This window comes from Oreochromis aureus, linkage group 23 (assembly GCF_013358895.1).
Source record: "Oreochromis aureus strain Israel breed Guangdong linkage group 23, ZZ_aureus, whole genome shotgun sequence".
NCBI classification, from domain to species: Eukaryota; Metazoa; Chordata; class Actinopteri; order Cichliformes; family Cichlidae; genus Oreochromis; species Oreochromis aureus.
The window spans coordinates 38577720-38605112 of record NC_052963.1 but is presented as its reverse complement, the minus strand read 5'-3'; the positions used below and the strand labels follow the sequence as shown (position 1 = coordinate 38605112).

The 27393-nt window shown below is 39.8% G+C and overlaps 3 protein-coding genes and 1 long non-coding RNA gene across 4 annotated transcripts; 3 read left to right on the top strand and 1 right to left on the bottom strand.

Moving 5' to 3' along the window:
* The first annotated feature begins 24 nt into the window (after positions 1-24).
* Positions 25-8894, top strand: dhcr24 (24-dehydrocholesterol reductase). Its single transcript, XM_031753782.2, has 9 exons — positions 25-385; positions 941-1096; positions 2755-2860; positions 3319-3437; positions 5120-5383; positions 5465-5608; positions 7630-7827; positions 7919-8097; positions 8200-8894. The coding sequence occupies exons 1-9, from the start codon at positions 155-157 to the stop codon at positions 8351-8353; spliced, it is 1551 nt and encodes a 516-aa protein (XP_031609642.1). The 5' UTR covers positions 25-154; the 3' UTR covers positions 8354-8894.
* An 896-nt stretch (positions 8895-9790) lies between these two features.
* Positions 9791-15121, top strand: si:ch211-121a2.4 (transmembrane protein 205). The gene is made up of 4 exons (XM_039607256.1): positions 9791-9920; positions 10720-10931; positions 12063-12226; positions 12313-15121. The coding sequence occupies exons 2-4, from the start codon at positions 10832-10834 to the stop codon at positions 12613-12615; spliced, it is 567 nt and encodes a 188-aa protein (XP_039463190.1). The 5' UTR covers positions 9791-9920; positions 10720-10831; the 3' UTR covers positions 12616-15121.
* A 1953-nt stretch (positions 15122-17074) lies between these two features.
* On the bottom strand, positions 17075-24300 carry LOC116331278 (UDP-N-acetylglucosamine/UDP-glucose/GDP-mannose transporter). The gene is made up of 12 exons (XM_031753902.2): positions 23947-24300; positions 23600-23633; positions 23409-23495; positions 22685-22752; positions 22500-22571; positions 22313-22381; positions 21971-22073; positions 21229-21321; positions 20621-20688; positions 20320-20398; positions 20154-20236; positions 17075-18505 (listed from the first exon to the last, which is right to left on the bottom strand). The coding sequence occupies exons 1-12, from the start codon at positions 24054-24056 to the stop codon at positions 18400-18402; spliced, it is 972 nt and encodes a 323-aa protein (XP_031609762.1). The 5' UTR covers positions 24057-24300; the 3' UTR covers positions 17075-18399.
* LOC116331279 lies at positions 24018-27294 on the top strand. The gene is made up of 3 exons (XR_004200289.2): positions 24018-24118; positions 25261-25295; positions 27132-27294. It is a non-coding gene; the product is annotated as an uncharacterized LOC116331279 (long non-coding RNA).
* Positions 27295-27393: the final 99 nt, after the last annotated feature.

The following is a 27393-nucleotide window of genomic DNA, read 5'->3' as shown; positions in this document are numbered from 1 at the left end:
CCTATCCCAGCGAAGGGGTGATCAGAAATCGAGTTTTGGGGGTTGGGATAATCAATACAGAGTTCACCAAGGCGCTACTTCACCAGCTGAGAAGTGAAGCGGATATCTTTAGTTTGGAAAGAGAGGAGAGTGAGTGCCGATCTGCCCGGACACGATGGCTCCACTGTTGTATTTAGGAAGTTTGGTGGTTTTGTTCCTGCTGTGGATCAAAGTCAAAGGTCTAGATTACGTGATAGTTCACCAGAGGTGGATATTTGTGTGCTTGTTCCTGCTGCCGCTCTCCGTTATATTTGATGTGTATTACTATGCGAGAGCGTGGCTCATTTTCAAGATGTGTTCTGCGCCCAAACTGCACGACCAGCGCGTGCGAGACATCCAGAGACAGGTGAGCGTGTCCGCGTGAACAGGTGTCAGAGCTGCACTGTCCTTTTCAGTCATTACTAAACTCATGAGGCACGCAGCCTTATTTCTATTACATCTCAATGTTTCATTCATGCTGCAGAGTCGTCCCTTTTAATTTGGGCCCCCATGATATTTAATGATCAATAACAATTACAGTCAAATAGTTATTGATTATAAAGTTTCATGTGTTGTTTGCAGTGAGTCATGCTTGTGAAAACTTTAACAGGCTGCTTTTGATTCAGATAGGATAACAGATGTACTGTGTGTGTATAATCTGTGGATTACAAGCAGCTTTGTAAAGTTAAACAGTGGTGTGGCTTCACCTCAACTAATTAGACTCAATTAAAGGGAATCAGTTATTCAATAATTTAAACTTATTAACTAATCACTCAACAGCTGTATCACTAAAAGGATTTTGCTTATCCCCATGTCATGCAGGATTTCATATACAGGAAACCTATCTTAGGAAAAATGTCCTCTCATATACATTATCACCTAATGGATACCAACCAGGACATCTCCATATGTGACATTTCAGGTGCGCGACTGGAGAAAGCAGGGCTCTAAGACCTACATGTGTACAGGTCGCCCCGGCTGGCTCACCGTGTCTCTCAGAGTGGGCAAGTACAAGAAAACCCACAAGAACATTATGATCAACATGATGGACATTCTGGAGGTGGACACAAAGAGGCAGGTACGAGGGGGCAACAAACTCAGCTCCAGGTGTTTCATATCTGTGAAATCAACCAGAAATGTTTGTAACCGATTAAACAGCCTCAACCTGAGCTCAGTTCTGTCAAGTTCCCAAGTTAGTAAGTCAGATAGTAATGAAAACACAATAGAGATATTATTTTAAAAAATTGTGCTTTGACATCTATCATTAAAACATATTACCGCAATAATAAAAACTTTCTATCTGTAGGAAAAGAATGGCTATGTTACTTTACCACATCTTGTTTTATGATGTGAACGGCAGGTATTTGATTAATTTGGTCTGTTTCTTTATAAAACATGTTTAAAAATGTGTCTTTACAGAGAGCTCAGCAACAATGAGCCAATCAGATAAAAGTTAGGTGAATTATTGTAATATCTTAACCAGACATTTCTGTTAATTCACCCATTATTTCTGAGCTCTGTAAAGCGGTTGACATAATTGTCTAATGCATGAGAGATCCCCGATTTGGAACCAGGAGGAGACATAAATCCTTGGGAGAGTTGCAACAGGAAGGGAATCCGCCGTTAAAATCTTCCAAATGAATTATGTGGATCCATCCACTCTGGTGACACTTTAGTGTATAGTGTAATAAGAGAGCTGCCAAAAGGAGCTAATAATAGTATATGGATACAAATCATAACACAAACAGCATTGTACAGTAACAAATAAGATATAAAACATAATAAAAGGTGGCACGGTGGTTAGCACTGTTGCCGCACAGCAAGAAGGTCCTGAGTTCAATTCCACCATCAGGCCGGGGTCTTTGTGTGGAGTTTGCATGTTCTCCCCGTGTTTGCGTGGGTTCCCTCCGGGTACTCCGGCTTCCTCCCACCGTCCAAAGACATGCAGTTTGAGGGGATAGGTTAATTGGATAATCCAAATTGTCACTAGGTGTGAATGTGGCGTGAATGGTTGTCTGTCCCTGTGTGTTGGCCCCTGCGACAGACTGGCGACCTGTCCAGGGTGTACCCCGCCTCTCGCCCTATGACAGCTGGGATAGGCTCCAGCGCCCCCCGCGACCCTGGAAAGGATAAGCGGAAGCGAATGGATGGATGGATGGAACATAATAAAAGCTATGTGTAAGGATCACGTTGTAAACAGGGTCTTTAGATGAGTGTTAAAACTTTCAGAGAAATTGAAGACCTAATTAAAAGTGGAAAACTGTTCTCGACCAGTGACTGAAAATTATTGATCGTGTTTTAAGTCTTTAAGGTGGACTGAGCAGTTTATAAATGTCCATGTAGTCCATGCAGTCCAATTAGTCCAGACAGTGTTGGAATCAAACAGCTTGTACATGGATGGATAGACTGAGGCCATTTCTTACATTCGAGGTGTCACAGAAAGTGTTTATTTCTGCATGGCAAATTGTCTAATTATTTGGCTCAATACTTTCATGCAGGCATAAGTTCCACGTAAATTGTGAGGATCTATCTTTTGAGACAAAGATAGAGAGGCAAGATGATTTGGACATGTGTTTGAGGAGGGATAGTGTTGAATATAGAGTTGGCAGGCAGAAGCAAAAGAGGAAGCTGTAGTGAAGAAGGACATGCAGAGGGGTTGGTGTGACAAAGGAGGGTGAGATGGAAGTAGGAGAACCTGCTGGTGGATTGTTACTTAAAAAGATATTTGTTTTTTAGGTGGTTAGAGTTGAACCGCTGGCAAACATGGGTCAAGTCACCGCTCTCCTCAACTCCATCGGCTGGACATTGCCAGTGCTGCCAGAGCTGGATGACCTCACTGTGGGTACGTTGTGCTTTATTTTCATTGGAATCATGGATCGGCACCTTCTGTGGTTTCTGCAAATAGAGAGATGTACCGATGATGTCGACACCGATTTCACTGATGTAAATCCTGCATTTCCTCTGTCAGTCACTGCATCCTGTTTAGAGCCTCAACGACTTTTCTAATCGCGTTAGAGGACTGATGTTGTAGCTCAAAAGACGAAACTGGGAGGAAATGGCTGCAGTGTTGGAAGCACCCCTGGATTGGGTTTCATAATGGATTTCCTGATGTTATAAACAACGCATCAACAGTCTAATGTTTTCCAATCAGGCCGCAGTACATTAATTTATCCTCATGTCCACACACACACTCACAGCAGGCACATGTTCCTGTCTGCTCATGTGTCCGCCTGGTGTTGTTCTCACCCGGGTAGAAATTGAATTAGTAAAGAACGTTTATGATTCTCTGTCCTCTCTCAGGTGGGCTAGTGATGGGTACCGGCATAGAGTCGTCATCCCATATTTATGGGCTGTTTCAGCACATCTGTGTTGCCTATGAACTGGTTCTAGCTGATGGCAGTTTAGTACGTTGCACAGAGGTGAGTATTGATTTTGTGTTAAGTATATAGATGATATATGTCTGAGTCCAGGCGCTTGTATTCTAAAGAGAGTTTTGTGGGTTAGTATGCCATCCTTGCACTCATGCCTTACTAAATTATCCCTGCTTTTTGAGATAACAAAATTATGATTTCAATTACGCTATCTTTGCTTTTATATTTGAAGAAATATCCATGGGCAGTGAAACCAGCTTTGCTCAGATGGAGTATTTGGTGGTCACTATATTAGCATGGTTTTAATTCACGGTAGAAGGTTCATTAGCAAGAAAGCACTAAAATTTCACCATGAAAAATAACTATGGAAACTTTTACCCTCAGTTTCAATGGATAGAAACATTTCTACTTCTTAGCTCATCTGGTCAAAGGACCAGTGGGCTAATCTGTTTCTGCACAGTTCACAAATCGGTACTCCTCCTCAAGTTTTGATCAGATTTTAGCGAAACTTGTACACACTGATGATCTAATGCAAGGGTGGGCTATTAATTTTCCTAATAAGCCACATGAGAAACTACGACTGTTTCTTCCATTCTCTTCCAAGTATCCTTAACAGGGTCGCATAGGAGGGGGCTGGAGCCCATCCCAGCTTAAGCTGAACTCAGTTCTGCAGAATAATAACTTGATCTCTTTATAAGTTTGATGGTTTTGCCCTCCGCAGCAGGCCTAGTTTTTAATGTGGCCACTTGGGAAAATTAATTGCCCACCCCTGATGAGTCTTCACCCCAATTGTGCTTAAGTTCAGTGTCACATTGGTCATTTTACAGGCAGTTTTACATTTTTCATGGTCAGATTTTAGCTAAAGGAAATTCATTTGTCCTGGATATGATTGTGACCCTCACAGACTTCACAATAGATTTTTATCCTCATTAGTTTGTGTAATACAGCAAACCAATAACAACACAAACTATAGCTTTCTTTCTGTACTTCATACATTTCAGTAACCTCTGAATTGGGGTGAGCTACTATGTCACTGATGTTATGATTATCATTTTTGTCTCTGTTTAGTCTATTCTAGTTAATATTATCTATTTTAAGTCCTTCTGTTTACCAGAATTGGGCAAGGATTGAGTAAAACTTCCTGCATAATTCCCTCTAACTTTCTCGAGCTAAAAATAGGCTATTTATCTGAAGTTGTTCTATAATGTAGAATCCAAAGACGACAACTGTTTGCTGGTAAAATAAAATAACTAATCACAGTAATGTAGTAAAGTGGTAATTTATATTTTTGGTTTATATTTTCCTTTCTGGTAGCTGGTCCTTGGATTACCTTTGTAATGACTTCACATAGCCTGAGAAAAACAGCAAGCTACTTTTGGTCTTCAACCATTATGCAGTCTGTATTTCTTACATCCAAGTCACACCAATTATGACTCTATAATTACATAATCTGATAGTTTGACATTTTTATCAAATCATATTTGTATTTATATTCATCAAAGTCAAATACACTGTGTTCCAAGCCACAGTGTGGTTTGTCACACGTGCATGTTATGATTTTTCACCCCAAAAGCAGACAGCGTGATCTTTGTGAGAAGATAAACTGGTCGCTACTGTGAAGTATGTGAGAAAAACTGAGACAAATAGCCTAATGTCAGAAAGCCTGGCTCTTCACAGTCATATTCAGAAGAGGGCCACGACCTTTGTAATTTTTTTTCTTCTTCATAAAGGAGGAGAACTCGGATCTATTCCACGCCGTCCCGTGGTCCTGTGGCACTCTGGGCTTCTTGGTTGCCGCTGAGATTAAAATAGTCCCAGCTAAGCCTTGGGTGAAGCTGCACTATGAGCCAGTCAGAGGGCTTGAGAACATCTGTAAACGCTTCACCGAAGCTTCTGCGAACAAGCGGAACACATTTGTTGAGGGACTCCAGTATAGTCTGGATAGTGCTGTTATCATGACAGGAACCATGACTGACCACGCAGAGCCTGACAAGGTAAGCCATCTTTGACTGTGGTTGCAATTTGTTTTCATTTGTTTTATCATATTAACCTTCCCGTTTCCTCTTCAACATCAGATTAACAAAATCGGCCTGCACTTTAAACCCTGGTTCTTTAAACACGTGGAGGGATACCTAAAGAGAGACTGCACTGGAGTTGAGTACATCCCTCTGAGACACTACTATCACAGACACACACGCAGTATCTTCTGGGAACTTCAGGTATTCACACACACAACAGATTTTATCTGCTTTAGGATTATACTGAGGGGGTGCATAAATCTGTCACATTTTAGCTTGTCATCATCTTACCAATTTGCTGTCTTTTCTTCTCTTTAGCAGGCTCTAATGCATGCTCTTTGTCTCTTTCTGTCTCTCTATCCCTATCCCTCACCCTCACACACCATTAGCCATTAGTGAGGAGGGCTTGGCATCCTTTGTTTCTGTAACAGTAAATGGTGTGATGAATTATGCATTGTAATGGTTTGACAGATTTAGTTGAGTCACCTCTGGGCTTTTGGATGCTCTGTTTTCCAAAGGATTTTGTGTTTGTTGACAGTGCAGGGAAAAGCAGGCAGAACCAGGGCTTAATGATAATTTGATTAAATTGCTAACTGACAATCTGTGACAGGAATCGTTTTTGTTGTTGGACATGGTGGCGTCAGACCGTGATTGGTAGGTTTGCACTGCCCTCTGTTGGAAAATAAGAGGATCAAAGCCAGTACTGATGTGACACACTGATCAGGCACAACAATATAACCACCTGCCTAATAATTGGTCACCCAGTCAAGGCATGGAGTCCTCTAGACCCCTAATGTGTACTGTGGCACCAAGATGTTAGCAAGAGATCCTTAATCCTGAAAGTTGTGAGGTGGGGCCTCCATGGATTGCATTTGATTGTCCAGGTTTGCTTGTCCCACAGATGCTTGATTGGAACTGGGAAATCTGGGGGCCAAGTCAACAACTCAAACTTTTTGTTGTGCTTCTCAAACCATTCCTAAACCATTTTTATTTTATGGCAGGATGCATTATGCTGCTGAAAGAGGCCACAGCCATCATGTTTCTATGAAAGGCTGTAAATGGTCTTGCTTAGCTAGGTTGGTACCTGTCAAAGTAACATCCGCATGGATGGCAGGATCCAGGGTTTCCCAGGAGAACAATGCCCACAGCCTCTGCCGGCTTGCCTTTTCCCTATACCACATTCTGCTGCCAGGTATTCGTCAGATAAGAGATGCACACACATCCGGCCATCCATCAGAACCACCATTAAATTTTTGGGCAGTTTGAGCTACAATAGCTTGTCTGTTTGATCAGACCACATGAGCAGGCCTTCATGGGGCAATCGTGGCTCAAGAGTTGGGAGTTCACCTTGTAATCGGAAGGTTGCCGGTTCGAGCCCCGGCTTGGACAGTCTCGGTCGTTGTGTCCTTGGGCAAGACACTTCACCCATTGCCTACTGGTGGTGGTCAGAGGGCCCAGTGGCCCCTCTGTCAGTGCGCCCCAGGGTGGCTGTGGCCACAATGTAGCTTGCCATCACCAGTGTGTGAATGGGTGGATGACTGGTTGTGTAAAGTGCTTTGGGGTCCTTAGGGACTAGAAAACCGCTATACAAATACAGGCCATTTACTATTCGATCCCCACATGCATCAGTGACAGTGATTCTTGGTGGCCCTGTCACTTCCTTGGAGCACTTTTGATAGATACACAGATTTGGAGATGCTCTGACTCAGTCGTCTAGCCATCACAAACAGTGGTCATAATGTTATGCTTGATCAGTATATGTCAGAAGCAATAGTATGTCAAATGTAGGGTCAACAGTTATCACAATATCTGTTGTGATAACTGAAGAATCCTAAAATCCTGTTTTTATATATTGTAACTTATTTTGTTAGCAGAGTCATGGTATACTGCATTTTCAGGATTGTCATATTTAATTAAAATTCTCACTGTGACAGAAATAAAACTTTCAAGAAGGAAGAGTTTTTTAAAAACCCAATTCTTTTATTTTTATTTTATTTTATTTTTATGTATGTTTGTGTGTCTACATGTTCTGTTTCTTTTGAATTTTAAATTTTAAAAATTTATAAACAGAAAAAAAAGCATGTGATCTGTGATTTTAAAATCAGACAATGAATCATGAAAACCAAATCCAGGGAATTCTCCATGTTAAAAAAAAGAGTCAGCACTCTGCATTACAGAGGGACATTTTAGTATCTCTGTGTACATTTGTGCCTTTTCTTCAGGATATTATTCCGTTTGGCAACAACCCCGTGTTCCGCTGGCTTTTCGGCTGGATGGTTCCTCCCAAGATCTCTCTGCTGAAGCTCACCCAGGGAGAAACCATCAGACGTCTCTATGAGCAGCACCACGTGGTCCAGGACATGCTTGTGCCCATGAAACATCTGCAGGATGCCATCACACGCTTCCACAAGGACATTGAAGTAAGAGTCATTTATGGATCAGTGTGCCAGGCACTTAGTTTATGTATGAGGTACTTGTGCTTTAATATTGAAATGGTTTGTGTTGTTTTAGGTGTACCCACTGTGGCTGTGTCCATTCCTGCTGCCACCAGGCAGAGGGATGGTTCACCCCAAAGGTCAAGAGGAGGAGCTGTATGTAGATATCGGGGCTTATGGGGAACCTAAAGTCAAACATTTTGAAGCTAAAGCGTCAACACGCCAGCTGGAGAAGTTTGTCAGAGATGTTCATGGGTGAGTCTCAAATTAAGCAAATAAATTGAAACGTCTGAAACAAAAGGGATATGAAATATTTCCTTTAATTCACACTGCTTTTGCTGTTTCGTTGACATGTAGATTCCAGATGTTGTATGCAGATGTCTACATGGAACGAGAGGAGTTCTGGGAGATGTTTGATGGACAGTTGTACCACAAATTGAGAGATGAATTAGGTTGTAAAGAAGCCTTTCCAGAAGTCTATGACAAAATCTGTAAATCTGCCCGACATTGACCCCTATCTCCCATCACCTGGTGCCTGAATTCAGCCCCGTGTCGCAGATACATGAAGCTTCTGTCGGCAGCTCACGCTTTGGTGAACGCTGCTACACTTTGAATGTTTCTAGGAAAAAAAAAGAGAGCTCAGCATTTTCTAAAGTGGGACTAATCACACTGAAATACTTATTTTGGAAACCAGCCTGTGGGGACATTTTTATCAATGTGACACAGAAGCAGAAGCATTTTATTATGAAGGGTTTTTTGTGACTTTTTTGACTTCATATGAAAATGCAATGCTTAGTTCATCTTCAAACTGTTTAAAACTGCACATATTATGCAACTTCTTCCTGTTTGGCAATTTTGTCTTATTGTTCCCCTAATTGCCATACACTTTGAAGACATTTATAATACATGGTTTCTGTTTTTCAGTTTTAAAAAGTATATATTGTAACTTATTTTGATATCAGTGTGAGGTTATACTATATTTCCAGGTGTGTATAACATGTAATTATAACTTTTCCTACAATAAAGTTCATTGTCATGCCTTTTTCCCATCACTTAATTCACTTTATTTGAAATGTCAGATAATTATAGCCACCCATTTTATAACTATTTTTTAACAAGGTTATTATAATCAACTGAAACTATACTAGGAATTAAAACTATGTGTGAAAAAATACTATCTGAAATAAATAATACATTAAATAAAAATACAACAGAAACATATTTAGTTTTGTCATTCTGGTCAAATCTGTACAGTGAGTATGAGGAGGCATTGTTGTTTTTATTTAAGTATGATATTCATTGAGGCTGAAATGTTTACTTTAATAAGAGTCCTAAATAAAGTCCCGTTCCTCTCCTTGAGGAAAAGACTCAAAAGAACAGGTGTGGTTGTCAACTGCTCCTACGCAGAACCTATGCACAACTTTACAGACTACCATCTACATGCTGTAGCTGCTTACTGTCACTAGAGGGCAGAGCATGTAAAGCTGATGGGCAATTTATAATCAAAACAGAGATTATACTGAAATGCAAAGTAAGACCTGATAGATGTACATCAAAGATAATACTGCAAGAGGCATCCCTATACAATTACAGGCTACACAAGATAAACGAGACACTTTAAACCACATCATAGATAAATGTAGCCGCAGTAAAATATCTGCCTTCAACTGCAAAGTATACAAAAGAAGACATGCAGAGGTAGATTAATGAACTCACCACAGACTTAGACAGTTGGGGGTCACCGACTGTGTCTGCAATCCTGCATTCCCATGTGGTCTGTAAATTTGTGGTCTGCAACTTTTGAAGATCATGCTTTAAAACTAGTGTCATGAGCTATTAAATTACATCGTTTTACTTCTAGAGGGACACGAGGAGTGGGCTACTTTCCAAAGTCATCCTAGTTACCACAATTAATTTTTTAATTAATTTTTTTTCTTACTGCAGAGTGTATGGAAACTTTTACCTGTTGAGGGGGAACGAGTATCTGCTGTTAAGACTACACGGGAAGTTTTTCCAGGGGACATCTTCGCGGGTCCGCCCTCTTCTACAGCCAGCGATAGTAGCTGCCAGCCGGTTTGGTAAGTTTACTATAAAGTCAACAGCAGCAAGGTGCCCGCAGTCATTTGCCAACACAGGTAGGTTCTTCACAAAGTTTATAGCATTAAGTCCTCTTTCTTTTACCATTCTAAAGCTCTGTTAGCTATTCAGTAAACGTTTTATAAAGTGAGTCGCACAGTTAACCTTAGCTACCTGTTAGCTGTCAGTCAGTGTAGTTTTGTTACTACAGCTACCCAGCAACTTTTCGTTAGCCTTGACTTATTATTGTAAAGGTGACTTTGACGATTTGTAGAAGCCACAGACTCGTTAAAAGCTATCGACCCACCTTCGAGTGAAATATTATCACAGCACTTCTGAGTTGTAGCTGAAGTTCCGTGTGTAGTTTTATGTGCAGCAGAGGTGTTCCAGATTAACTGAATATTTCATTTCCAACACATCAGACACCGCCTGTGAAGCCTTTATGTACTGCTCCTTAAAAATAAACTATGTATTAAATAAGATCTATATATGGTCGGTTTACTGTATTTAATACGACTTTCGTAGTTTATTAATTGTGCAAGTATAATAGTTTCCTCCTCCAGTCGTTCAAGGTGCTCAGATTTAATCAGTGACGGAAGTAAAGCCCTACTTTATTGCATGTATTGTTATTTGGAAAGCTGGATAAGCTTTGTTTGTAAAGCTGCGTCAAAAGTTTATTGCTACTTTAGAAGATTTGCCAGTATATTGGTAATTCAGTGTTTAAGGGCAAAATTTGTAGTTCATGGCACTTTGATTTTGCATGTTTGCCGAAGAGTACTCCTGCTAGTGTCCTCCTTTCAGGGGAGAAACAAAAAGAGGAAAACCCCAGGTGGTGGGAGGTAAAAAGCATTACCTGTTTTGCACACTGTATTGGAGACCTGATCTAAGAGGAGAGGGAGGCCGTGGAGAAAGCATGCCCACTGACCAAGAGCCCACCTTCACAGTGAAGCTGCTGCAGCTGATTCTGATCTCCACTTATTGGGGGATGCAGATTTGGGTCACGTTCGTTTCAAGTGGGTATAACACACATATGCACACAAATACAGGATAAGAGAATGATAGGAAGTACAAGTGGTCAATGATGAGATAACTGTTTAGTTTATAGTCATTACTGAAGCACAATTTTTCCTAGTGAAAACTGTCTTTTTGGGGGGTTAACTACAGATGTAAGTATGGGGCATCTGCTGAGTGTGTTACTTAAATTAACATAGGTCTGTGCTTTTCATGATATTTATGTCCATTTGATGAACAAATGAACATTTTGTATTTGATTAAATCAATATCCATTGTAGAAAAACCAACAAAAATGACAGTATTTGACATAATGGTCAAACCCTTTAGTATGGAGAAAAAAACCTGGTATCAGTGTAGTCCCAGCCATCCTGAATGTGACATAAGTGACTGGATCAGAGTGTGTTCAGTATTTCCGGGGCGGGGGGGGTAAACAGTTTTGCAAAACCCCAATTCATGTCATACTTTGGTTTTTAGGTTTTGGTTCTTACAGGCCCGATCACTTGGCCATGACTAAAAGAAATTAGTGCCACTATTCTGACACATTTGAATTTCACTTGGTAACTTTACAGTCTTTAAACATTACTGCTTTCACCAGATTACCCATTAACACCACCACATGCATATCATGGGACAGAAAGATAGAGCCACAAAACAATACTGTGGATGTTTGTGACACACTTTTAGTTTCAGAATCGTCAAGCATATAATGCTTTTAAAGTGCACTGCATTGGTTGCACCTGGCTTTTTGTAGCTTGCAAAGTTTACACATATTGACTTTGTTATTATTAAGGTGTGTACATTCCTTGCTTGTGGAGGAATGCCCTTCACAAACTTAGCTGCATGCTTTGCAGCAGCTGACCTTCCTGTTAGCTTTAACGCTGCAGTATGTTTCTTTTCATCTTGGTTCTTTAGTATAACTGTGGTCATATTATGTCAGTGCCACTAAAAACTATATGTAAATGTATTCCTGTATCTATATTATATAATTATAATTTTGAGGTGAAACCTGATTTGAGACTTTGTTGTTACTGCTATGAGATAATAAAAAAACTTTCTTTTCTTTTTCTTTTTTTTTTAAAGAAAATAGTATTGGTTTTGCCTGTGGAGCTAATGTCCTTGATTCTGCTCAGGTTTTGTGATGAACAACCACCTGAACAGACACACATATGGCTTTATTCAGAGTCGTCTGGTCCCGTTCTATCTCCACCTCGGTTCAGCCTGTGCTTTCTTTAACCTCACTATCTATGCTGTGTATCACCCAAGTGACAAGCTGGATGACAGAGAAGCCTTTCAGGTATGTTTTGTTTTATCATATTATTACATTGCATGACACTCATTTTGGAACATTTCCTAAATCTTTTTCTCTGCTTTTGCCACCAGATCTTCATCTTCTTTGTGTCCGTGACGGTTTCGGCCGTCAATGCTCAGTGGTTTGGCCAAATGACATCAGAGATCATGGCTGACATGCATCTTATTGAGCAGGCATGCGGACTGGGTCAGGATATCGGGCTGTCATCCAACCGTGAAGCTTACGCTAAACTATGTGAGACAGATGTCAAATACAGACACCTCAGCAGCCGCCTTTGGCTCTACAGACTGCTGTCCTCTCTGTGCAACCTCTGCTGCATTGGCTGTAACTTCTACAGCCTATGTTACATGGCCGAGAACCTTGTTGCACTATAAAGCTGACACATCAGGACTGTTGGATCCTTTAAATCAGTCCCTTACAAATCGACAAACACTTCCTTTTTTTATTGAAGCTATAACTTATATATTTAATTCATAATGTCTTCCTCTGTAAAGTGTGCAATGAAATGTCAGGTAAGCCTAGTTGCCTCTCCTCGCGCCTTTGGGAATAATAAAAGGACACTGCCTTGTTTCTCCCATAAGGCTTGTGGAGAGGTGAGTCAGTGAGTGCAGTGTGGAATGCCTCACCTTTCACCTAGTTTGCCTTCACGGTGTTGGCTGCCTGGAGATTTCCTTTCACTACTACAGTTGCCTTAATAGTAACATTGAGCCAGTGGATTTTTAAGCTTTGTTGTAGATGTTGTGGATCGGGAAAACAACCCAATCCACTGGATATTTTTTATATGTATGCAACAAAAGGGCCCCTTTAGTTAGGGAAACTGCAACTGCTCCAATTCTGCTCACTCCCAGTCTTTCTGGTTGGGTGGAGTTTTTATCCCATATTCAGGGTAGTGTCACAGGTTTGTCTAGCTTCCCTTTTATTGCTTTAAGAACGTGTGGGTGTGAGTGTGTGCCCGTGTGTGCGCCCCTGAGTGCAAGGTTGTACTATCTTTAGTTCTCCTAGCTCCTGTTGAGATGAAAAAGAACACTTTTACTGTGGTATGCAGTCAGCGCCGCTTTTAGCTGTGCTGTGCATTAGTTAAACTGTAAACAGCTTGTTTGTATTTATTGTTGAGGCGAGGGAGGAAGACTCTGTCGTACAGCAGGTCGGTCTAGTTGTGAGAGTCGTCCAACAGGTAGACTCTTGATCTGCTCCCGTGATAATTGTTCTGTTGATCAGTGTAAATCAGTGGTGACAAATGGCATTAAATAGCTATTTTTGTTTAGCAGCTTTGATGGTTGTAGTGATCTGCTGTCTAGTCATGCATTGATCCAGAAAATAGTGTGGGGACATTTTCTGAGGTGGTTGAAAGTATTGAAATTTGCTGAGTTGATGTGGGTCTGCTTAGGCTAAATGTCTGTAATAGTAACAATAATAGTGCCCCCAGAATTTCACAATGAAACTGAGAGAAAGACGTACATTAATACATATGCAGTAACTTTTCCATTACCTCTTGAATTTCCCTTGGTCAATAAACATCCTACAGGGTGTTGCATCCTACATTACCTGATATCATGTGTTCAGTGTGAAAGGCATTGGTACTGCCACTTACCACAGGTGATGCTGGTTGAGCAGACACTCATTTGACCCCTTTTCTTCTATCAGATACGGCAGGAGACTTGCTAGTACACATGGCACACACTACTATGGTTTGTAGTATATCTAGACTTGTAGCTCAGGCAGGTCTGTATTAAATTGCCAGCAAGGGGTCTGCCCACTTGTGGTTATAATCAGCAGCACTAACACTGTACATAATTATTACATTATAATACATTAAGACTTTCTCTTTGGATCAAATGGGGAAGTGATGCATAGCATCGAGCATAAGAACACCCTTTGTGACCTTCTGGGAGTCCCGTAAGCAAATGTCTGAAGACCTGAATGAATCTCTGCATTTGATGTTTTCACTTAATATCCCAGGATGGCCTCCGTGCAAATTTGAACCTTGCATTTTGCCTAAAAGGAGAATATTATTTTGTATATACTGGTGAAGATTTAAAATATTGTGTGGTCTGTATCTTGAATTCCTTGTGCTTTATTTTATAAGACCTCAGTTTGTTGTACATTAGGGTGTTTATGCACTCTCTCTATGGGGAAAATTATGTAGGCTTGAAGTGAAATCAAATTATATTTAAGTTGTGTTTTTCCACTACAGTTCTCTCAGGCTGTTTTAGTCATAGTTTGAATATCTCTGAAGTCTTTGTTTCACACTCTGAACACTGAGGATCTGTGCTCATTTCTTTTAAGCTGTGTCTGTGCACATTGAAATGTTAAATCTCTTCCTGCCAGTGACGGTCCCTCCTTTTTGCACCTGCCTGGTTGAAATGCATCAATCAATGTGTTTCGTCTTTCTTCTGTTTGTAGCACATGTCTGTGTGAAACTGCCGTTAACACCAGCACTTCCATAATTGAGAATTTGCAGCATAGTGCGGATGTTAAAACTGTTCTGTTTTGTTCAGACTGGACTGATGAAGGTGCCTTTTTATGTGCCCATTTGTGGGACTTTAAAAAAAACAAAGCAATGCAACATGTAAGCTGCACATGTAAGACAGGACACTGCTGTCTGTAAGTTCAGCTGGTTTTTAATGTGTATATTGTATATCAATTTAAATGTGGTAGGAGTATTTAGTTTAGTTTAGGTTACCTTTTACATTCATTTGTGGATATTTACGACAGTTTAAGTTTGAGGTGTAATGGGTTTAGTTGTGCTCATTTAAGTTATGACCAGCAAGGTCAGAGAAGGTCATGAGTTGTTAATGGTAGTGGGTTTGTATCCATGATGTTTCAACATGTGACTTTTTGTATTAAACATATTTTCTATAAATTTCATGCCTCAACCAACGCTTGCTGGGTTTTTGTTTTTGTTTTTTATCTAAATCAATCCCTCCAGAGTTGTACACTAATATGTTGCACACAATATAAGATGTTTTCAATTCATCTCACTTTAATTTTATATATATAGCAAGAGGAAAAAACCCCTTTTAACAGGAAGAAACCTTAGACAGAACCAGACTCGGGTAGTTGCAACCAACTGGTGCAACTGGCTGGGAGTGAGAGGGGGGAAACAGGCTAAAAAGACACTGAAGAGAGCAGAGCCTCAGCCTATGACTGAGGGAGGGTTCAGTGTCACCTGATCCGGCCTCAACTATAAGCTTAATTTAAAAAGAAAAGTTTTAAACCCAATCTTAAAAGAGAGTGTGTGTGTCTAAAATCTAAACTGGGAGCTGATTCCACAGAAGACACCCTGAAAGCTGTGGCTGTACCTCTCATTTTACTTTTAAATATCCTAGCCACAAGTACACCAGCAGTCCAACAACGAAGTACTCTATTGGGGTGATCTGCTACTAGGAGATCTTTAAGATAAGATGAGGCCTAATTATTCAAAACTTTGTATTTAAGGTTTTTAAATTTGATTGTGGACTTAACAGGGAGCCAATGAATATTGGAGAAATATGCTCTCTTCTAGGCCCACTTTGGGTTGATTAACATGTTCTTTGTGCTGGAAATACACTTGATTTTAGGTAAGGGAGGTCCTTTGGCAGATTCCACATTCAGCAGCACACAAGGCCCTCTTGTTAGCTGTGGTGATCTTGTGTGGTACTGCCCATCAGACTTCTTGTAGTTTGCCAATGTAACAGTGAATATACTTATTGAAAAAGTCATTCATAACAGCTCAGCTGCTGTGTTAGATCGTTTTTCTCCTCTTGGCTTTTTATATCAGTGAGAGTAGATGTCCTTAATACCTGCTTCTGTGCTACATGCACTGGATAGAAATGAGTTGCAAGTATGACTGAAATGACTTTTAAATTACTGACTCTGGGAGTCTTTGTATATCTGGATTGAGCAGCACTGGTTTACAGACTTGTACCAACCACATGCTTTCAGAGAGTGCCAACTCATACTTCTGTATTGTCTGGTCATTAAGAGGAGTTAATAGTGTGATTTGTGAGGGCTTTGATGGTAACTAAGAAAAATCTGCTTACTACAGCATTTGCTGCCTCCTAGTGGTGGCAAATTAGAAAATAATTAAGGTAGAAGCCCTTTTGTCAAGCTTAGTGCGGACTAAACTCTCTACATTTATGCCTTTAAAATACTAAATTGTTCTTAAGAAAACACAATGTGTTTTAGAGTAGATTTCAGCACATATCTAGTGTAAAACTTTAAAAGTGGGCCGACAGCATTTTAAAGGTGTTGCAGAAGGGGGCGCCATTATGCTACTGTAGTTTGTGAAGAGCTGGAAACAGCATATTTAGACAGTCAGTTAGAGCCACGCTGAATTAACTTGGAGTGAGCATCAGCGTTTTCAAACGTGTTTTTCATAGTTTCTGAAACTAGAAAATGGATTACTTTAGAAACACAACATCTGGCTAAACAGGGAATGCTAATGATGCAGATGTTAAAAAGTATCAGTTTGGCTAACATTCTATTTTTTATGGTGTGCCATAAAAAGGCAAACAGCTAAGGGTCTCTGGTTGGAGCTGAACTAGAGAAGCTGGACTTAGCCTTGGAGGATATCTTATCAACCTGTGAGGTAAACCGGCAGATATTTAGTCTTTTCATCCTGCATTGCTGTAATCAATTTGGCACTTTCCCCCCCAGGGAGTAACAAAGTCTGAAAGTACAAAGACTGTAAAGTATCTCACCCATCATAACTTTGAACATTTACTCAGCATAAATGCTGTCTTACGACGTTTGGCATAAAAAAGGTGCAATCTTACAAAACACTCAAGTGTGTACTCTGAACATTCTGTTAGATGCTGAAATGACATTACAGCAATACAAACAACCACTGTATAAAGTCAAGAGTTTTTAATGTAAAAAATACATTGTGTTCCAGCTACAAGATCATGGTTACTGTGTTTGAGATGTGATCAGCATCAACAATTCACTAGCCACTCCACCTACAAATTAATAAGTCTAAAAAAAGTAATAAATATAAACTGATGATATTAAAAAGTTTTGTTTTGTTTTTTTAAAAGCAGACACTTGTACCTGATAATTGAAAAAAGAAGAAAAACAAAACAGAGTTCCTCTCATAGTACTTAAAAAAAAAAACAAAAAAAAAAACAAAACCCTGAAATAAATTTCAGGAACATACATTAATCTCAATGACTATAACAGGAGGCGTGGCTGTTAGTCACTCTTCTGCAGATGCTACCTCAGTTAAAAGTGCGATCACATTTTGTCAAAAAACACACACAAACAAATGATCCCCTTGTACAAATAACAAACCATATATACTGTTTGTTAATTCTGCATAGAGAGAACCAGTTACAGCTTTAAGAGTCCACAACAAACATTCTCTAATACTGAGGGAGCAAAATGTAAACCGTCATCTCAAATTATCTCCCAATAAAAGAAGGCAAAACTATTTAAAGCCACAATCCTTGATGAGAACTGACGGCCTGCTGCCCATCCGCTTTGGTTGTTTTAAAGGATGAGGTCAGGTCAGTGTCGTTACGTGCGTCTTTAACAAGTGTGTGACAGTGTTTGCGCAAAAAAAAAAAAAGAATCAAGAAATGTATGGGGACAAAGAGTTAAACGGAAAATGACAGTGTCAGTGCATCTCACTGTGCTCAGAAAGGCATCTATAGTTACATTCCTTGTAAACAGCAAAACTGAAAGGCAAGAACAAGGATTGTGCCTTTTTAAATAAGTTACTTAATATTCCCATTGACTCATAAGTACACACCAGCTGATGTATCCAGCTGTTCGCACCTGTGTTCAAGAAAATTTCCATCATCTCAACATTTAACATTAAATGTTCTGTCTAAATATCAAATGTTTGTATAAATATTTTTCATCTAACGTTCCCTTATTCTCAAAGCTCACAAGAACAGTATCAAAATACAACATTAAAAAAAACCAAAGAAACTTATCTAAAAATCAACCTACAAACACTCGGGAGGGTTTCGTCACCATGGTAGCAGCAGAGAGGCATGGCAATGGTATTGCTCCATTTCCACAATAACACACTACGGAAGTGTCTGGAACACTGTTCCCACCAATCCCATGCCTTTACTGCCAAAATACTCCATAAATTACACTTTTACTAAAAAATAGAGTTTTTTTTGTTCATCAGCATAAGAATAACAAAAAACAAAACAATCCAGTGTCTGTCATACAACCACCTTGCCCTTGATATCCAGCTTGGTGTTTTCATTTGCTTTGCTGGACTGTTCCTCTGTAAGAGTGATGTACGAGTACACCAAGCTGCCAGCAATACTGCAACAAAATTGAGAGAGTAACCATGTTAAAGTACATAAACAACTATCCACAGAGACTAAATGCACATATGTATTTAACAGAAAATACACCATCTTACTTTTGAACAGAGAAGGGTTTTTGGACCTAAGGGTACATCTTTCGCCATCTTACAATGCTGTGATTGCAGCCATTCCCCAAATCTCTGTGAATGGTACTCATGGCCATTGATCAGTGGTCTTTGATCAGTGGGTTTTGGTCAGTGATTGTTGATCAATGGTCATGAGAATTTGCATAATTATGATTAAGGAAGTGACCTCCCAGCCCATTGTTCCTTCAGTGGGCTGGTTTCAGTCATTATGCAAATGTACTGTTTATAAGATTGGGGAAACCTGCAGTCAGCTGAGACTGAAGAAGTCACTTGGATGAGTGACGAAACGTTTCTCCCACAAAACGCTACGTCCAGATGAACAGATTCAACTTTTGGAGATTTACTTTCCTGGATGATTGAGAATGCATCAAGACGTTTTTGGATTAATGTCATAGGAAGGGGAGAAAGGCTTTTACTGGTGGTGACATGAAAATGTTGTATCAAAACAACATTAGGGGAACATGTTACAGCAGATCAAAGTTGTAGAACTAGAAATAAGATCCAGCTGACACATCTGAATTCCCGCAGGGCTGGGATGCAATATTATCTGTATTATCTGTGTCAACAGAAACTTTTTATTTTCCCACCAGAAGAAAAGATGCTGAGAACAGTTTGTATTTAAACTGAGAAACAAGAATTATCATGCTAGTGCTCATCATACTATATTTAATCAGACTGTTTCATTTCTGATTCTGTATCAGATTTTTCATACTGACAAAACAAATTTCCCACGTGTGGGACTAATAAAGGTTATCTTATCTTATCTTATCTTATCTTATCTTATCTTATCTTCAAAAGAAGTAACATTTTGTGCACCACTGCCCAGTCTGCATAAAATTGAACCCCTACAGCTCCTCCTGTAGGTGGTGGGATCACAGGATGGCAGACTTGTAACTACTTCAGGCTAAGTCTGTTCATGCCCTCGTGGGCTAAGGCCCGGCCGCCATGCCCAGCTCCAGGGTACGACCCTGGAAACCAAGTCTCAGGCAGGGTAAGCTGGTCCCTTGATCTTTAGGTCATCATATTGGCTTTCTGAACCACTCCCAGCTTCCTTTAGGAGACCCAACCAGGGGAAGATTGCCGTTCACGACATAGTTTCTGGGATCTTTGGAAAACACAAACCCCTCTGCCACATTAAGGTGGCAATTCACAAAGGGGCAGTGGTCCAGTCCTCAGCTTCTAGGACTAGCTAGCAATACATGGACTGTAACTTCTCTGGTGAAGCTTGTGATGTGTGAGGTTGAGATACTGATTACATATAGTTGGGATCTGTAACCAGTTTCTTAGAGAAAAGCTGGATCTTTGTTCCACTTTGGAAGTGTCCCAGATCAGATAGCGAGCCGGGGTGGATATACTTGCATTCTACTACTACCACCAGAGAATAAGCTCCAACTACACGGGTCCTCAGTTCTCACTCCCCTAGGGGAAGGTCTATGCCAGAGTATCAGAGAGGAGGGGTGACATTATTTGACCCTCGGATTCAGGAGAAACAGTCAGCTACACATGGGATCTGTTTACCTTATGTTCAAACCTAAGAAGTTAGTCCATGAGAAAATGTAGTCTCCACTGAGTACCATTCCAATGTATGTCACCAGGACATTCTGTAAAAATGGAGAAAACATTAACAAACCTGAGCATTTTGCATTGTTTTGTATTCAACAGTTCCCTCAAGCATGCAGCTCACCTTAATACAGCCCACGATAGTAGTTGTTAATGCTGAGTTGTACTGTGTACACAGCACAGTGGAATACATCAGAATAAACCTGGGAAAAATAAATAAGTAATCATGTTGTAAACCACTCAACGTTTATTGGAGCCTGAAATTGGATTTCAAAATGTTAATGCAACATTGTAGACAAGCTGTAAGATAGAACTGAGACTGCAATACCGATCTAAGAGCAAATCACCGAAATTTGCCATCATCCAGATGTTGCACTGATAGTGAATTCACGCATGCCACATTTAATCTCAAGCCTATATCTTACCCCATGACACACGACAGGGTGAATTGGGTGAGGAACAATGCATCTGACCAACCCTCATATTCCACTGCCTGAAAGGAGAAGCAGAGTATGAGAAACACAAACTGAAACAAATACATTAAACATTATATTTGTTTCAACATTAAAAGCAAAGAAAAAAAATGATTGAAACACATTTGATTAGTAAAGTAAAATATTACATTAGTGGTTTTTGATGTGTAATGTCACGCATTCACTGATAGAAAGTGAGCAGACTGAAAACTGAGGCGTTTTAGTTTATATCCATGGTGGTTGCTCAGTCAAGGGAAGTACTTGATGCTGCTGTAATAACTCTGCTAGGTGCATAATAGCATCTTTGTGCCTTTCTGGCTGCTGGGCCCCAGCTGGGCAACCCAGAATGTCTGCCAACACTGACCAAATGAAAAGACAGCTCATATTTACGGCACACACCCATGCTTAGACATATGTGCACTCACTTAAATGCAGGATTAAACCTAGCAATAACTGGTTGGTACTGAAATCATAACAGCTTTGGTTTTAAAAAAAAGCATTAATTTAACAAATATAGTGTTAAAGTAGTAGAAGTAGAATAAGAAATGCTAACTCCTTACCTTCTGCATATCTCCAGTCACATGAGCCAACAGCAGAGTGGGAATTATCATAAGTAATGCATTGTAGTACAATAATCCATATTTCCCCAACTCCTGAAAAAATGAAAAGGGTAGAGAAACAGGTGGGAAGGGAGCAACAGGAAAACACAAGTAATATGCAGAGCCAGAACAGAGTGCTATTCACAAGCCTTTCAGTGCATTCCTCACTAAGTAGCATACAGATGTCATGCATGGCACCACCCAAGACTTCTTGTGTATGCTCTGTTTCACTTGGTTTCATCGGCTTCACCCCCTCACTCATACACACACCTCTGTATAGCTCAGCCCTAGGAGATGGCGCTCCATAGGCATCATAGACTAAATTTGGATCGGCCCTTGCAGAAACGTGAGAACTGAGTAGTTCAGTTTGCCCTTGTGACATTAAATATGACTTAAACAAGCTTAAACAAGATATTTCGGAGTCAATCCAAACAGATCTGACGACTAATCTCAAAAAAACTGTTTAGTTAAGCACAGCGATATTTTACTAAAACAATGAGTCACAAGTATTTTCTCTATTTAATCTAATCAAATTAGTGGGAGTAAAAAGAACTGACTCAATGTATTTCCACACGCTAAGTTCTTTTGAGCAAGATACTGAAGGACAGTTCGAGTTCTCTACATTCACACATAATCAGCTCAATGCCAAATACAGCTCCCACCCAACAATGGTCCCTATTCATCAGATGCTGCCATCACATACCTTTGCGTCTAATTTTTGCTTTACATAGGCTCCGTTGGCTGCAGTCAGGATGTCGTTCAGGAGAATGAACATGTAGCCTTGCAGGTCAAATGATAAGTCAGCACTAGGATCAGAAAGAAGAAAAGGCAATCGAAAGTGTCAAGAAAATAAATAATGTGTTCAGTTGGCTAACATTTAAGCTGTAGTTAAGCTGCGTTTAGGCAGGGCTCCTTTACAACATGTGTCTAACTTCCTTGAAGATAATGGCAACTAAACGTGGACCTATATCCCGACAAAGCACCTCTTTGTAGTGAAGGTAAATCTTGGTTAACAGCCAGCACACCTGGATTTAGTAGAACTTACCTCGCGGCTATAAACGCCCCAAGGATCATTGTAAACACTGTCAGCTGAACTGGTCTGGAGAATTTCTTCCTGCCAGAAATTAAAGACAGTAAAGAAATTCAATATGACCACTTAGAACTGGAACCGGACAAAAAAAGGACCAGTACATGGCGAAGAAAAGTAGGTTATCTGTTGTGTGTGATCTTACTTGAGCAGAAATCCCTCGGCCAGCATAGTGAATAAGATCGAGAACCTCCTGAGGACTGTAAACATGGGCAGACTGGTGCACCAGGGCGTAAACGGTGACAGAAAATCCATTAAACGTTAAAAACGTCAACATTAATAGCCAAATTGTTTTTAACTGTGTGAATTGTTACAAAATGAGCAGCTTACTTTAGCCTTTTGGTTCCAAACAAACCAGTGATTTGATTTCCCACATACAGGAGAGGTAGAGGAAATGTCTAGGAAAAAAAAGAAAAGAAAGAATAGGGAGGTTTTGTTAAGAAAGAACAGCTCCAGCATGGTTAAATGAATTATCTGATGGACAGGCAACGATCACCATAAACCTGACCTATTCTAGTTTCTGGGGGGCAATGCCATTTTTCAAAGGGTGAAGAAAAAAAATAAAGGCTAATATTTCTTATGCATATAGAGTATGCTAGTTTTCAGCAATATATTTCATCTAGTTAGACACAGCTTAACTTAATGCATAAATGCTTTCGGGTTACAAGCCACTTACTCTATGTGTACAGTGCTTAATGTTTCACACAATTTGGGGTTCAATATTTAGCCCAAAAACATTTATACCTTTCCAATTAAAGGACAATAACTCCCTCTACTTTCTAAACCACAGTCACCTCAGGTACTGCAGACACTGCTAAACTATTTCTAATGAATCTGTTTTCTTTTTTTAAATATATGTCAATACTGATATGCTATTAATGGGCGAACAGTTGCTTATATTGGCCAAATTATACATGTTAGGCCTCTGCATTTGTTATTTGGACTGTTTATTAAGAGATGAACAGACTGCACATGGACCTCTGGAAACTAGTAATAAATGACTGGTGCTCTTCATTTAGAAAATGACATAAATAAATAGACAGGTGAGTCTCACCTTGCGAGGTATGGTCTCATCGCAGTCTGGGAAGCTGATCACCCTTGCAACCTTGCCCACCCACAGCACAATCACCGTGGCTAACATCTGCACAGAGATTCATGAAGAAATCAGTGTCGATACCTGCCTGGTTTTAAGGTGTGGTGTCAGCTTGGTTAACAAAAAAAGAAGAAGTTACACGTATCACGTACTTGTCCTATTCCGACACATATCGACGACGGGAACCTGAAAAAAGTAGAGATGAAACTCCAGTAAATTTTAATGCTTTAGAAGCTCAGCACACTGTAGTTAGTAAGCTAACCTCGTACTTAACACTCAAGGGTTAAAATGTTGCCCAACGTAGGCCAAACAGAAAGAGAAGCTCCCTGCAGTGTGAACCACAAGATTACCATCACTGGATAAAAGTTGCCGTTAGGCTAATCAGCACCGTGGTGTTGCCTGCGCTGCTCAGCCTGCACAACTTCCACAAGCTAGGTTAGCTAGCATGGAAACAGCTTATCGACCGTAACCGTTACATGCGTTACTGCTATGCCGTTACCTGTAGTTAGTGAGGACACTCTTGTTCACCACGACGATCAGGAACGAGCTGAGACCGTAAAACCCGGCGGCAAACAGCTTCACGACCAGCGTCGGAGGTTTGTCCGCCATCCCCGACAAGTTCTCATTCCTCTCTGAGAGTCGGCTCTTCCCCTGCCCATCACTTCTTCACTGTAGGCTCACCCACCTACACACACACACACACAAACACACACACACACACACGTTTCACAACTTCCGCCCAAGTCTGAGCATCACATTACGCGCAACAAATTTAACCACTATAATGAAATGAACGGGTTTTTGTTTGTTTGTTTTTACAAAGCTAGCACTGGGAATGAAATGACCAGCCAGGCTTAGCTTATTTTTTGCATTTCTACTTTCTTTTTACATGGAGCATTAAACTTAAAGCAGGAACTGGATGGATATTTGATCTTTTCTGCTGCTTTATTATCCCCCCACCTTTCACAAACTGATTTACAGGCAGTTCGGCACTTCCCGGTTTTTAACCTGACATGTGACGCCATTAGTCCAATCACAAATTAGAAGTTTTGTTTGTTCTTTACTACATTTAATTGGGGGTTAGGCAAGACAAGTTATTTATTCACCACATTTCAAACACTACAGCTATTCAAGATAAATTTGAAATCCAAGATAAAAGATAATAACGGCAATAACAATAAAAACAACAAAAATTAAAACAACGGTGATGGCACAGCTACACTGTTAGTTAGCAACCGTGAACAAAGCTGTGCTTTTTAAAAAATAGCTATGGTTAGAGACGATCTGACCAAAATCGGTAGCTGGTTCCAAAATGCCCAAATGCAATAGATATTTATTGAAAATGTTTATGGTGGCAACTACGACGGCTATAACTAGGTATTGCTTCCTACAGGGCAATGGATTGTCATAATGAAAGTACATTATGACGATCCAATGCATGGAACAGCTGACCAACAGTTTAAGACGGCAAAAAGCCAAATATGATGCCTTATGGGAAAAATGGCATGCATATATTTCAATGTGGTGATGAGGTGTCTTTTATTTTTTGTTTCTTTTATTCTCTTGGAAAATTGTAATGTTTTGACCGTGACAACATTTACCCCCAAAATTGTTATTTTCTTTTTGCTTTGCCTTTTTAGTTTAGTTTAGTTTAGTTGTGTGTGTGTGTGTGTGTGTGTGTGTGTACTTTGTTCTGTATACATTTGTGTTTGGAAGAATTATAATAAAATACATTAAAAAAAAAACCCCACAAACATATATAATTTATATTTAAAAAAGCTTTGTTTTTATTTTTGGATATGTGCACTACTAGGTGACCAGATCTTGCAGACCTTGGAGACCTACTAGGTTTGTATACATTAAACACTATAGATTTATATTTAGGGCCAAAATCATTCAAAGATTTATAAAAAATCTGTAATATTTTAAATTCAATTCTATATTTTACTGGAAGCCAATGCAGGGAGCAGAGAATTGGAGTGATATGGGAGGCCAAGAAAAAAGATCATTGCAACAGTCTACTCTACAGAAAAAAAAGCATGAATGAGCTTCTCCAGATAAAAATATCTCAGTTTAGCCAAATTACTAAGATTCCAAAAGGCTGATTTAGTTACAGTCCTAATATGGTCAGTGAAACTAAAGCCCTAATTTATTATTGCATCAAGATTTTTCACACAAGTTTTAGATTTGTGGTTTTACATATACAGCTATAAGTAACCCATGCAATTAATTGCATGAATCATATTTCATACTATGATCATGTGCAGCAGCAGTATAAAATGTATCTCCAAAAGTTGATTCTGTTCATCTGCACGTAGCGTTTTCCAAGTGACTTCTTCAGTCTCAGCTGACTGCAGGTTCCCCTAATCTTATAAACAGTACATTTGCATAATGACTGAAACCAGCCTACTTAAGGAACAATTGGCTGGGAGGTCAGTTCCATCATCATGATTATGCAAATTCTCATGACCACTGATCAACAACCACTGATCAATGGCCAAGTGACGAAACGTTTCTCCCACTGAAAACGCTACATCCAGAAAAACAGACTCAACCTTTGGAGATTTACTTACCTGGATGATTGAGAATGCATTAAGACGTATAAAATGTACCATGTTTACTCTCAGTCACAAGATGGAGGCAAACACATTCCTTGTGAGTGCAAAACAAACAATTACACCTTTTTGCCACAATACTGAAAAAGACCTGACAAATATTGTTTAAGCACATGACAGGAACAAGTATGTTCTGGAGACAACAGAGCTCTGAGTGTCCCCTGTTCCGAAATATGCTCACCTCACCTACTTCCAAGGTGCACGTTCAGAGGTTAAAGCTACAGCAACACGTGTAGGAAATGCCATAACTTTATTGTTTGACTAACATATTTTCAGCTTATTGCCTTCATCATGACCCTGATGAAGTAGTAAGCTGAAATTTGTTAGACAACAATAACTTGTTTATCCTTTGGAGAAGAGGAGTAGGTTGTCAAGATGGGCCTTTGTTGATGGGGGTTTACTTTTCTTCCTTGGGCTATTCCTGATTAGTTTGCAGGAGCATTGAGGCCACTGCTATTGGGAAGATTAGAAAACATGATGCTTTTATCCCAAACATGAATGGATAATAAAAGTCTTCTGGATACAGAAATTTACACAAAACTGGTAAAGGTGAATTTGATTCAAAGCAGATAATTTTTGTTTTCTTTCAGTCCAGTTTTAAGAAAATATGCCAGGCTGTAATATCTCATTAATTGTTGGATGGATTGTCTTGAATTGTGTTTTATATTTGTGACTCTTGTTAAAAATTATTAACAGTTTTAACATCTGTCACTTTAATTAACAGGTTGTATTTTAAACCTAATTTTCTTTTCTTATATTTTGAGGGTTGTAGATTATCGAGGCTTGAAGAAAACGCATTAACGCACACAAGGGAAATTTTAAGATATGTGCAGATAAGGTTAAGAGTTTTATTGCTGCCTCATATCTGTCCTATGATCAGGAATGTCTTGAACTTCTGTCCTTTGCCATTTATATCTGCTATATATGTGGTAGAGTTCTTGTAGCATTACTCATCATGTTGCCGTCTTAGGACATACATGCTACATTTATTTATATATATATATATACACATTTGGGCTAAGGTGTAACCACCAGGTGCTCTTTCCATTTGATGTTTTCTTTTCCATAGGGGTCATATAAATAGCTCCTACAGCTGAGGTGGTTAGGCATCTAATCAGGATGCCTCCTGGGCGAGGTGTTCTAGGCATGTCCAAACGGGAGGAGGCCCCAGGGTACACCCTTGCCACAGAGAGATTACATCTCTTGGCTGGCCCGGGAACACCTCAGTATTCACCAAGGTGAGATGGAGGAGGTAGCTAGAGGGATGGAGGTATGGGTTTCTCCGGAGGCTGCTGTCTCCTGGATAAGTGGTTTGGCACTCCAAACCACTG

Excerpts from the sequence above, each read along its gene's own strand:
- LOC116331278 (XM_031753902.2), bottom strand. The coding sequence starts at position 24,056 with ATGGCGGACAAACCTCCGACGCTGGTCGTGAAGCTGTTTGCCGCCGGG. Across the intron at positions 22,753-23,408 it reads ATGAGACCATACCTCGCAAG|ACATTTCCTCTACCTCTCCT; the intron begins GTGAGACTCACC and ends TTTTTTTCCTAG. Across the intron at positions 22,572-22,684 it reads TTTGGAACCAAAAGGCTAAA|TCTGCCCATGTTTACAGTCC; the intron begins GTAAGCTGCTCA and ends CTGGTGCACCAG.
- dhcr24 (XM_031753782.2), top strand. The coding sequence starts at position 155 with ATGGCTCCACTGTTGTATTTAGGAAGTTTGGTGGTTTTGTTCCTGCTG. Across the intron at positions 3,438-5,119 it reads GTTTAGTACGTTGCACAGAG|GAGGAGAACTCGGATCTATT; the intron begins GTGAGTATTGAT and ends TTCTTCATAAAG. Across the intron at positions 8,098-8,199 it reads TTTGTCAGAGATGTTCATGG|ATTCCAGATGTTGTATGCAG; the intron begins GTGAGTCTCAAA and ends GTTGACATGTAG.
- si:ch211-121a2.4 (XM_039607256.1), top strand. The coding sequence starts at position 10,832 with ATGCCCACTGACCAAGAGCCCACCTTCACAGTGAAGCTGCTGCAGCTG. Across the intron at positions 10,932-12,062 it reads TTGGGTCACGTTCGTTTCAA|GTTTTGTGATGAACAACCAC; the intron begins GTGGGTATAACA and ends GATTCTGCTCAG. Across the intron at positions 12,227-12,312 it reads ATGACAGAGAAGCCTTTCAG|ATCTTCATCTTCTTTGTGTC; the intron begins GTATGTTTTGTT and ends TTTTGCCACCAG.